This window comes from Ambystoma mexicanum, chromosome 6p, assembly GCF_040938575.1.
Source record: "Ambystoma mexicanum isolate Mex_15411 chromosome 6p, UKY_AmexF1_1, whole genome shotgun sequence".
Classification (NCBI taxonomy): Eukaryota; Metazoa; Chordata; class Amphibia; order Caudata; family Ambystomatidae; genus Ambystoma; species Ambystoma mexicanum.
In genome coordinates, this window is record NC_090935.1 from 166,064,736 (window position 1) to 166,077,669 (window position 12,934).

General features: G+C 45.8%; 1 protein-coding gene across 18 annotated transcripts in view; it reads right to left on the reverse strand.

Annotated features, from left to right (window-relative positions):
* Positions 1 to 12,934, reverse strand: part of CELF4 (CUGBP Elav-like family member 4) — a 1,533,185-nt gene that overhangs the window by 330,667 nt on the left and 1,189,584 nt on the right. For 14 of the 18 annotated variants that reach the window (XR_011280606.1, XR_011280603.1, XR_011280605.1 and 11 more), the window contains exon 4: positions 3,437 to 3,565. Coding sequence is in view for 13 of the 18 variants with exons in the window: in XM_069626873.1 (XP_069482974.1) it covers positions 3,437 to 3,565 (129 nt within the window). In the remaining 5 variants the exon portion in view is untranslated. The remainder of the gene's footprint in view (positions 1 to 3,436; positions 3,566 to 12,934) is intronic. The other 4 variants (XM_069626870.1, XM_069626875.1, XM_069626879.1 and 1 more) reach the window with 1 other exon arrangement.

Here is a 12,934-nt window from a genome sequence, read left to right on the forward strand (position 1 = left end):
GCTCTCGCATGTATGTATTGCCTCCTACATTAAAATCTCCTGGTACTTGCAAACACTCTCCCTGTCAGAGTCTCTCAAAGATCTATCCTTGGACCTCGGCTCTTCACTCCCTATACATCTGCAATTGGTTAGGCTTATCTTGTCCTTCGGCTTTCACTATCATAGATTTGTTGATGACACTCAATTCTTTTCTTCCTTTCTCTCCTTCACTCCAGCCCTCTCAGAACAGATTACGAACTGTCTCACTGCTATCCGTCACTGGATGCCTCTCTGCTGCTTCATGCTGAACTCTTCAAAAACAGAAGGAGTCTTTTTCCCAGCTTTCAAAGCCATCCTTACTCTCCCATCGTCCTCCATCCTTAGCTTCTTGCTCCTTCGCCCAAGGCTTGCAACCATGTGATCCACTTTGATAGTGACGTCCGACTGAATCAATTCACACTTCCACCAGCTCTGCTGCTAGTATAAACCTTCTGAAAATGCACCAATTTCATACTCCTCACCCTATCAAAACTCTAATTTCTACTCTCATTCTCGGCAAACTCGACTACTGCTTATTCTTACCCCTTTGTCTTCTCCACTCCTTCTTCCATCTACACAAAGCCATCGACCTTGCTTTCAGCCCTGGCTACACACTACTCAGATATTCCCCCACTGTCTACTTACGGACACCATGCTGGTTAGTTCGCCATACTCAACCACTCTCTTTTCATGTTCCTTCTCCTAGTCTAAAAAGCTATCAATGGTCTTCCTCCACAGGACCTGCTCACTCTCTCTCGGTCTACTCGACAATCTCATTCTGGCTGCTTCTCCTCTTCACTCAGTCTCACTCTCTGATTTCCCCCACACTCCTTCTCCCTTCTGCTCTTTTGCCCTACTCAACCCACTCCATTGGAACCCGCTGCCCATCACAATCAACACCAGGACAAAGGTGAATCTATTCAAAGCCCAGCCAAAGCAGGAACTCCTCCCCCATTTCTTCCCTACAGACCCCACCAGTGCCTCGTAATGGTGTCATTCTATATATTTGTACAGTACTCCTCTTTAGTTTGCAGGATTTATTGTTTTGTTTTTGTCCCTGGTCTATGCCTCATTTTGTTCTCACCCTCATAAACTGTCTCAGGCGTTTTCAATGTTGTGCTGTTATACAGGCGGGAATGCCCACTCCTTCTGTTGATATGTTATTTTAAGTCATTACTGATCGAAATTGACATGCCTATTCTTCAAATAAATACAAATTCAAAAAATGACAAATATATTTAAATAGTACACACATTTCTTATACTATCCCTGAGCAAGATCAGTATTGCGTTTCCTAAAATCTTCCCCAACTAACGTCTCCCAATTCCTTTTGTCTCTCCGCATGTTTATAATACAGCATTGCTGGTGTTTTACAAATAAAATAGTGTTTACTCTTTATTGTGTGAATGGCTGTCTCCTTTTGATGGGAAAGTGAGTCATTTGTTAGACTGAGCCAAGGGCTTCAACACATATTACGACACACAAAACATTAAAAAATGTGGTACAATGGAAATAAAAAAAAAACAATTTGTTAGAGTTATTCGTGTTCTGGAGGCAACCAACTTACACGCTAACTAGTGATAGTTTGACTTGTAGGCTTATAGTGCTTATATCTTCTACAAGATCGAGTCTGCACGCTAGTGGATAGCTCACGAGTTAAGTGCTCGCCTCACACATGAAAAATAATACCTGTTATTACGCTATTTAATAGTGCTGAATGTCTCGAACTTGGTAGAATGAAGGTCTGAGTTGGCCCTGCTGGGAATCTTACTTGCGAGGAGCGGTCTGGCCCAATGGCAGGAAATATTTGTGAAGCTTTCATTTGTGAGCTATCCTCTAGTCCAACATTGATTATTTTTATGGTCAACCATTTGTAATAGGTCACAGAATACATAGTTGATAAGGCATATAAGCAGACCTATAATTGACAGGGGTATATTGGCTGTGGATGACAGGAAGACGTAATGCTAAAGATTTTAAGATTCAATGGTTACAATTCATAGCTGATGACATTTTTGTGGGCTTTCCAATATTGTGACCATTGCAAGAACTTGGCGACGCTCGGTCCATTAATAAACAGATGTGCAGTTAGCACCATACTCTGGTTGTGCTGCCCTGGAGAGGTGGTGATTAGTTTGCAGGCACAAGGCAAGATGTTTGGAGATACGAATGGGGGGTGAGGGGAGATATAATGGAAGTGAGAGGGACACCAGGAAGAAAATCAGGCGAATGGATGGAACATTGAGAGGCAAATGAGAGGTATGTTAGGAGGAGAAGGGGGTTCAGACTGTTAGTATAATAGCAGGCATATAGAACACTGCATGGGAAGGATGCTATAAAGGAAATGGCAGGTATGGGGATAGTTTGTGACCGTAAGTGGGATTGACATTGAGGGCACAGTGAGGCGAATTGATTGGGGTGCATGTTGAAAGCAGAACTGGTGGAACGGTCGAAGATGAATAGAGATGTGCAGGGAACAGAATTGCATGTTGAGAGGAGAATTGGTGGAACGGTTGAAGGTGAATGAGAGATGTGCAGGGAATAGAATTGCATGTTGAGAGTAGAATTGGTGGAACGGTCGAAGGTGAATGAGAGATGTGCAGCGAATAAAATTGCATGTTAAGAGCCAAATTGGTGAAACAGTTGACAGTGATTGAAAGATGTGCAAGGAATAGAATTGCATGTTGAGAGTAGAATTGGTAGAATGGTTAAAGGTGAATGAGAGATGGGCAGGGAATAGAATTGCAAGGTGAGACGAGAATTGGTGGAATGGTCAAAGGTGAATGAAAGATGTGCTGGGAATAGAATTGCATCTTGAGAGGAGAATTGGTGGAACTGTCGAAGGTGAAGGAGAGATGTGCAGGGAATATAATTGCATTTTGAGAGGAGAATTGTTTGAACAGTCGAAGGTGAAGGAAAGATGTGCAGAGAATAGAATTGCATGTTGAGAGGAGAATTGGTGGAACGGTGAGAGGCAAATGCGAGACGTGCTGCAAGGAGAATCGGACTTTAGTGTGGCATGGAGTTGGATTCCCATTGAAATCCCTGTAAGGCAAATGGCACATTGAGATCAGGGAGTGTGAGCGACACTAGTTGTTTGGAATGAAAATTGAGAACTGAGTTGCTGGAACGCTGCCACTTATGCAGGGAGGAAAAGGAGATTTGTGGGTGATTTGAAATGGGGTTCACATTGAGTACACAGTGAGGCACATTTCGTGGCAGGTTGAGAGGCAAATGGGAGTGAGACTAGGAGGTGCAAGGAAGGCTCACTGAGAGGCGGTGTGGCTCAACGCTGTGAGGCAAGCAAGAGGCGCGTGGCCAGGAGATGGGGAGGCGTGTCATGGTTCTAGGTAAGTGATGGAAGGCCATTGCAGGGCACAGGATGATTTGCTGAGGAACCAGCGAGGGCACTGCTTACCTTTGCTGTTGCCGTCCGGTCCTCGGAGGATTGTACACTCTTCGATGCTTCCAAAAGCCTCAAATAGCAGGCGCACATCGTCCTCAGACTGTTGTTTGTTCAGCATACCGACAAAGAGTTTTCTGTCTTCTGGAACAAAGTGGAGAGATGCTTACCATATTTTGGAGACAACTTATTTTATGATTTTCTGTTTTTTAAGAACTGTTTTGGAATATATATATATGTATTACTTTAGAAATAGATGCAGGCGCGTTCAGATTTCAGGAAGACCAAAGCATTCTACTTATCATGCCCAAAAATGAAGGCGATGTTACATTGACCATTACACATCGCTTGTGTGAAGAGTGCGTAAAAAAGCGACTATGCGAGTGTGTGGATAAGTGGCCATATTTGGTTATGAATGAGTGAGCAAACAAATGTGTCTGAGGCAGTGAGCGAGCACTAGAGTGAGTGTCTGAATGAATAAGTGATATGAGTGAGCGACTGGGTGAGTGCGTGAGTGAATGAGCAAGTGAGTGAATGCGTATGTCTACCCAGCACCAGTCAATGACCTCAGTGACTTCAAGTTTATTTGCAAGGAAAACACAGAGCTCAACGGGAAGGGAAGAAGCAAAGAGTTCAATAGAATTGTACTAAAAGCAGTGATTTTGCTTTCCTTTTCCTGATGTCATAATGGTTTGATGTGTTGTGGTGGGACCTGAGAATCCGCTTCTTTATATAGAAATGTATCTTATGATGAGCAAACAGCTGAATCTGGTGGGGGAGGGGGGGGTGGAGGGGAAATGATGTGTTCATGAACATACAATGTCTTAACATGGGATTGATAGTACAGGAACATTAACATCTCGGCTCCACAGTGGTCATTTTTTTGAAACAGTGTGATCTCTTGCTTGAACACAATCTATTGCATGACACGATGTTGACAAAGGGCTGTCAGACTAAGGAAGATACAATGGGGGTCATTACGAGTAGGGCGGTAAGGGGTTAATGGTGCCGGTAAAGGTGCCGGAGCCCTCAACCCCTTACCGCCCTATTAGGAGGTCTCCTTGCGGGACCCGCTAAGGCCGCCTGGTAAAACCAGGCGTCCTTAGCGGGTCCCACGAGGAGACCAGCACGCTAATAACGGGCCTGTTATTAACAGGTCCATTGTTAGCATGCTCCCCATTCCCATTGAGCCCTCTGGGGGCTCAAATGGGAATGGGGATGGACCAGGTCTGGGTTCCTTGAAAGAGGAATTTCTGGGCCCTCCAAGGTTGGAATGGCCCGGTAATTCCTCATTTAAGGAACCCGGTACCTGGTAAGGGGGTAGCCATACCAGTAATAGCAGCATGGTTACCTCCTACCGTGTAATGACCCCCAATGTGAGAGAGCCTTGCAAAGGAGCAACTTTACAGCAGAATATTGCACCGACCATGATGCTAGCTTCCTATGGGACAGACATTACATATACTGAGCCAACACATCTTATAGCCAATGGGACATCTCTGGCACACATAACCTTTAAGATTTAAGTGAGCTGAAGCAGGTGCCAAAGGAGAACCAGGGTAAGGAAAGGCCTGCGGTTATCTAGCCAGTACCACCAGGGTGCACAGACGATTCAGATCCAAGAGCACCCGTCTCGGTTACTGGAGCAAGAACGTACCATAGGGAAAAGGGACTTTAGCTGGTGGGCCTCTGCAGATGTTAATGTCATTGTGGGCCTAACTACATTAGCTTCAGGCCTCACTTGTTAGACTATCCTGGCTATGCCTCAGCTGCGCGATGGAGCAATCCATCCAGACGCTCACTGCGCATACACCACTGTAGCAAGCACGCGCCACATTAACAGTTTACGGTAGAGTTCTGTGACAGTACAGGGAGCAGGCCAAGTTGTGGTCCCAGCTGAGCAACGTACAGCTCCGGTTAAGCGCATTTGAAGAACACAAAATCACGACAATATGGTGGCAAGGCTTTGCAGACAACAATCGCGCTCATTCGAGGAATGAGGACTCCAGTTCCCCTGAGGACTCCACTGCCAGCATGCTCCCTCTGCCCCATGACTGAATGCTCTCAGCACTCCGCTCTCCAACTCAGGCACCACCAGAATTTAGATCAGCAATCATTTAATTCTGGCGATGTCTTCGGTATTTTATTTGTCGCTGAGGATTAACCATTTGCATGCTTGTACCCCATCATGCCTGAGCAAGAAGACACGTTTGACTAGGCTTCCTCGTGGTTGGGAGGGCATGGTGGAGGGTGGGACCACTTTTAGGGTACATATCTACATCCCAAGGACATCCTAAGGACACTGAAAGGGTCAAAGAACCCTCTCTGAAAGATCTGGGCTTGTGCAAGATCACACCAAGAAGGTGATTGGGAATCCTTAGGACGTTTGGGGTATTGCATTCCATGCTCAGTACCCACCGTTACCCCATGCAACATCCCAAGAGAGCACACAGACTCTGTCTTTACCACTGCTGGGCCGACAAACACATTTTGTACATGCAGTATTTCAGAAGGACTGCATGCAGTATTTCAGAAGGGCTGCATGCAGTATTTCAAAAGGACTCCATGAAGTATTTCAGAAGGACTAGAAGGACTGCATGCAGTATTTCAGATGGAGGACTGCATGCAGTATTTCAGATGGAGGACTGCATGCAGTATTTCAAAAGGATTACATGCAGTATTTCAGAAGGACTGTATGAAGTATTTCAGAAAGACTAGAAGGACTTCATATTTCAGAAGGACTGCATGCAGTATTTCAGAAGGACTGCATGCAGTATTTCAGATGGAGGACTGCATGCATTATTTCGGAAGGACTACAAGGACTGAATGCAGTATTTCAGAAGGACTGCATGCAGTATTTCAGAAGGACTCCATGAAGTATTTCAGAAGGACTAGAAGGACTGCATGCAGTATTTCAGATGGAGGACTGCATGCAGTATTTCAGATGGAGGACTGCATGCAGTATTTCAAAAGGATTACATGCAGTATTTCAGAAGGACTGTATGAAGTATTTCAGAAAGACTAGAAGGACTTCATATTTCAGAAGGACTGCATGCAGTATTTCAGAAGGACTGCATGCAGTATTTCAGATGGAGGACTGCATGCATTATTTCGGAAGGACTACAAGGACTGAATGCAGTATTTCAGAAGGACTGCATGCAGTATTTCAGAAGGCATGCATGCAGTATTTCAAAAGGACTGCATGAAGTATTTCAGAAAGACGAGAAGGACTGTGCGAAGTATTTCAGAAAGACGAGAAGGACTGCATGCAGTATTTCAAAAGGACTACAACCAGTATTTCAGATGGACTAAAAGGATTGAATGCATTATTTCTGAAGGACTAACATGATTGAATGCAGTATTTCAGAAGCGCTGCATGCAGTGTTTCAGGTGGACTTCATGCAGTATTTCTGAAAAACAACATGTTTGTTTTTCACCCAAATTGAAGCAAACATTTACCATCCCTGTTTAAGAGTTGGGCATGTGTGTGGGGCAGCAGTAGTTCGCCTGGTCGGCAGCATGCTAGGACTTGTAGTTTCACTTCCCACACTATAAGCATAGCCCTACAAGTGCATACAGGCAGCCATCTCTAGGCCAGGAGTCTGCAACCTGCGGCTCTCCAGATGTTTTGAACTACGACTCCCAAAATGTCTCATCATTCACTAAGCTGGCTAAGGCTGACAGGGGTTGTAGTCCAAAGCATGTGGCGAGGCAACAGTTGCAGATCCCTGCTCTCGCATTTGTGCCAGAAGAAGCTGAATGTTTTATGCCAGACATGGTTTTAATTTTGCATTCTGGGATGTGTAGTCTTGGATTACCCCATTATAAACCCAGGTGTACAAATCTGCATGCTAACCCACCGAGCTATCCTACTAGAGCCAAGCCTGCTTCTTGCAGCCAGCCCCTGCTTTATTGAGATGCCGCTCTACAAAGTCTCGCTCGCTTTCCCCTCCCCCCTCCACGAGACCGCGCCTGATTTCTCACTGGGAGAGTTGAGAGCCATAGAATGGAGAGAAAACCTCCCCCGCCTTCCCCCACACCCCAAAGGGATGACTGCATATCAAACGCTACTGTCATTTTCCAGCGGTGCGCACGCTGGAGTAATTAGGTTTGATGGCTGACCTGAATTCCCCCCAGTCAAATCTGCTCGAATGTTTGTTCTTTTTTAAATACAGAAATATCGAGTTTTGCTCTGCACGCCGCCGCCCGCTGCGCCGGGTACCCAGATGAGGAGTGCAGGCTGGCGGCAAGGGGCAATGCTGCACAATAGTAGAGCAGGCGATGGGCAAGGCTAGCCTTGCTAAGGAGTCTGGACCTTGCTCCGGGCCACCATCTTGGAACTGTACACATGGCTAAAAAGCCACAATTTACGCGGAAACGTGTTGTTTTTCATAGAGAGCGTCCATACATTCCACATTGTCCCATTCCATTCCGGAGATGGCCCCGCATGCCTGGTTTTACCTTTGCATTCTGGGACTTGTAGTCCTGGATCTAGCCATTATAAACACAGAACTACAAGTCCCGGAAGGCAAAGGTAAAACCAGCACTGAGCTAGTGTCTTCCGAAATGAATGAGGCATGTCGGCATTTATGGGTTTCCAGAGGTAAAGAGCGAAACATAGAAATGACGAATTTAACGTCAGATATGGACGGCCGGATGCATCGATGGTCCCATTTCCTGTCTGCATCAACCTTTGCCTGTTCAAAGTTTTAGTTCCCTGTTTCTCTGCATAGCCTTTTTGGGGTCCCCGTTTGGTTGTGTCTCTGAGGGTGTGCTATGCATGCACTATGCGTTGAGGTACATGGCACTGCCCAGCTTTCGCAGAGGCACTGAGATCAGGGTGCCAGGCCAGCGTGGGGCTCTGCTGGGTCCCGGTGAAGACACTGCAGAGTGCTGGGAGACACACTAAGCTCGGCTAGGGAGGCCCACATGGACTGGAACATTGGGAGGGCAGGGTGCAGTATACATGCTCTAGAACAGAAGAAAAAAACATTTTGTTTATGTATAATGAGCTTAATGGGCAAGGTGGGCATTCCTATTTGGGCTTCACCCATTTTGTCACCATTCATATATAAAACCATCCATTGTTAATGTTGTTACATTTTTAACACATCATATAATTTGTGAGGGATTCGACCATCCACACAGGAGTGTGCTCCCCTGGGCTTGTTTTGTTTGTTTAAAAGAATGAATGATGGGAGAACAACCTCAGAAAATATGTGGGGCATTCCCGCATATATTTTCCACGCTCAACTCACAGCAGAAAAATAGACTTGTACTCTGGGAGGACAGCTTACCAGCGGCGCCCTCCCCTGTCATGTGTAGCTGACACCTGACAGCCATGGGTACATCAAATGCCTGTGGCCATGGGCAGCCTGATTAGAATTTCAAGGCCCCATGGATTTGCATCTACATTGTCAAATCTTGGTGGTGGTGGAGAATACTAAAGAATGTTGATTAGCAGGCCTGAGGGAAGGTCTGGGTGCAGGAAGAGACAATGGAGACCAGATGCCAACACCTCTTTGTAATGCAATGTGTCAACTTGGTACTAACACCCATCCTTGTTATGAAAGGGCAGGGAATGTCCTGTCTGGAACCACTCCTTTCAGAGCAGGGAAGTATGCGAATTGTAGGAGACGAACATCTGCCTGCAACCCAGTACTTCAAAGGAGGCCCATAATGTGATCAAGCACCAGATGGGGCTCAGTTAATTAGGGAGACACTTTATTGTACAGCAGACAGGAAGAATTGGTGGGACTTAGAAGTATGTATTAACATCCTTCCCCTGTCTGTTGCCAAGCGCTCTGAATCTGACCTGAAGCATCACTGAACATTGTTGGTAGAGACCCAGGATTGGCTCACTTAAGTTAGGCTTGGCCTACACCAATCCCTGGGCCATGTTTGGCTTTAAAAGAGGTCTCAGCACCTCACTGATCTGATCATCTGAAGACTTCACAAGAAGTAAGAAGAAGAACTCATTTGGACCAAGCTGAACATACAGTCTACATTACATCTTCGCCAGTAAAGGCAGGCCAGGAGTTCCAAGAGGGAAGCAAGATCCCTCCCCTAAAAATCTCCCACGGAACAGAGGGAGATACCGGACTCAGAGGACCCGTTCAGCAGCTCCAGAACTGGTACCCAGCTAGCAGACAGCGTGCCCTGCTAGGTTCTGACAGCAAGCTTCCTAGGTGGGACTTGCTAGAGTGTCTCTGGACAAAGGACAAGGCAGTTGCCTGCTAACACCCTCCTGTGCTTTGGGCTGTCCACCTTGAAAGGGCACTAGCTCTATGAAGAAGCTAGGAGGAGTGTCACACAAGCATCATCCAGTGTCCATCTTTTTAAGGACAAAGTTCGAGAGAGTTGAGACCTCGAGCCACATCCGGCTGCACTGCTGACTGTTGTCACGCCACAGTCACCAGAGCCGTCTGAGATGCCGCGTCCAGCATTCCAGATCCGCCAACCAGCACAGAGATAAGGATTCTTGGTCCTGCACTGCAGCGCCGGACAGCCTGCAGATGTCCATCCAGTTTTGCTTGTTGAACTGTCTGCTGCCTGGTACCCGCAGCTGTCTCCCACCACTAACTATGTCTCATGGGCTGCAAAGCGCTCTGAAACCGCATCAACGCTGTCGAGCACCAACAACTTCTTAAGCACCGGGTACATTGTGTTTCTGCCCCTGTGGTATTTCTCTGAAGGTCCCTAGAGACAGTTACGACCCTTTGCCCCTTTGGTGTTGAAAACAAGCAACCTTGAACAGTAAGACTGATTGCTTTACCAGCTACCCTTATGTCAGTATCCAGAGAGTATCCCTTTCCTTTGTGAAACTGTCTGTCCTCTGTGTTCCTTTACAGTGTGTGTTGTAATTGTAGTGTGCGAGACCTGTCTGTTGTAGTAATAATAACGTAGATATGTGTATACAACCTTGATAGGACAATCCCTTTTATAATTGGGAAATAATTGTATTTTCACTGTGTTGCAACTAACCAACGATCTACGACCATGCAGAGATAAGCCTGCCATTCCTCCCACGTTACCAAAAACTGGACAAGGAGGTCTTATAATGTACTTGTATTTCAATCTGTTTGGATCCCTTCTGGTGTACTAGAGGTGTGGGATTGAGTGATGGTTTAGAAACCGATATTCATCCTTAGACCACTGGTGCCCCGGAAGTTGATTTGTCACATCATTGTTCCATGACAATTAGATTTACAAACATTGCATATTTGTACATCTCCTGTCATTGTTCATTCACAATGGGTAAGTGTCCTAGGGTCAATGTAACTACAGCCATCAGAATCTGCACTGTTTTTGTGCCACTTCATAGTTCTGCAAATACGAGACCAAGAGAAAGAATAATTCAAGACCTCAGCCCAAGTAGAAACTGTAATGACAATGTTACAGGAGGACTCCATGCGCCAGGGTTGGAAAGTACGAGCGAACCATGAAATAATAGGAACCCAGTGCAGATCCTATTGCACCAACTGATGTCACAGCAGACATACGTGTACAAGATGATTACCAACACATGTTTTTGGATGAAAAGTCCAAACAAAAATGACTGACCCAACCAAAAGACTTAAAACACACACCACAAAAAGTTCGAACTACCAAAAATACGAACTTTTTGTGGTATACAGGATAGTGAGCGGGGTGTTGCGGGGGACACCCCTGCAGCTCACTCGAGCAAAAAGGAAAAAAATAAAAATAAATAAAAGTCGGGGGCTGCAGGGGTGTTCCCCGCAACACCCCGCTCACCCAAAGTAAACAAATAAATAAATAAAGAAAGAAAAGGACCCTGCGGCACTGGTTCCTGATCACGGAAGTGAAAGGGAACCCGGCGCTGCAGGGACACATTGTGTCTGAAGGGACGGTAGGGGGGCGGTGGGGGTGTGTTGGGGGTGTGAGTGAGTGTGTGTGGGTGTGAGTTTGCATCTGTGTGATTTTAATGGATGTCCGCATGGGAAATGTATGAACATTTCTGTGTTGCGTACATTTTCCATGCAGACATTTCCATCGAGGACCATTCCGTGACGGTAAAATCACGCGGATCCCCAACACACGGGTATAACTTACCACAGGAAGAGGAGCAATCACCTTCCGAGGCTTAACATCCAATAGGTGAAGACTATAGTTGGAGCCTCGGACACGTACCCATTGTGAATGAGAAACGGCAGGAGGTGTACACATATGCACTCATTTGTATATCCTTTTGTCGTGGAACAATGATATGATGTGTACAAATGTGACCAAAAGGAACAATGAATGAACATTTGTGAGATTTGTATTATCTTTATGGTTTTATACAACCTATTATAAACCTGTTGTTCCAAAAAGGCAGGATGAAGACGTTGAAAAAGGAACGCCTTAACAGGAGAGGAGATCGGTGAACGGTTCTGGCAGATGAGAACAGAACGGAGAAGGTTGTACCGAAAAAGGATGAAGGATACCAGCAGGAGAGGGAGAAAGCCTGTGTTATCACATGAGCTTAAATGGATCTAGTTTTCACCCTTTATTATAGATAAGGCGCACCCTGTCCCCCTGACAGGTAGCATTTCAAAGTACTTAATGATCAGTTATTTTTTTTCAGAAGTTGTTGAGACAGTGCAGTTATGTCACTCAATAGTGGAATGACTATGGCGATCCTTCCTTATCCCTCAATTGCATGATTTCTATGATCCTTCTTCAGGACCCCGTGATAATGCATCCAAATTCTCTCAATCGCATGGCCACTGTAGCCACACCTCCCTGGTTCCACAATGCTGCACCAAAGGTGTTCTCTACTCCAAACCCCTCTGAAAAGCAGGGCTAATGTGGCCCCTCGCCTATGTCTGGTCGGTAAGCCCATTTTGCTCTTCCTATGGCTCTTTAAATCTGCTTCACTCCTACCTGTCGCCTCTCTCTGAGCATCTCGCCTCTATCTCATGCTCCACCCTATAATGGCATTTAATAACCATTTGTAAATTGTAAATAATCTTGTAATTTAGTCATCTGTAACTAATAATCGTACGTTAATTGCAAGTAATCTTGTAACCTACGCCGTGATACCTCAGGGTCTGGGCGTATAATCAAATGCAATAAATAAATAAATAAATAAATATTTTTTTTAAAATGTACTTGCCAAAATGTTTATTTGACAGGCGGTCCCCCTGAGGTTGGGAAAAATTGCAACTAAAAGTCTTTCAAATGTGCACCTTATGGCCAGTCCATCCTACGTTGAATGCATGGACGGGAAGCTGTGCAGGGACTAATGTCCCCATATTTTGGCAGTAGAAGCAAGGGTGCTGCTAGGTCTGGAAAAGATCTGGGGCTAGGCTAATGTCGGGACTGTCGGCACTCGGGGATAGCTAACATTTTGGTTGTAACCCCTCAGCTTCTATCCGGGGCTACAAACAAAAGATCAAGAGCTGAAGCTCTCCCTCACTCCCCCCATCCCTAGTCCACCACAGCGACGCCACTGACCAGGAGCCAAGAACAATCTAGATGGCCCTGACTACTGATCGCAGTTCTCACTTA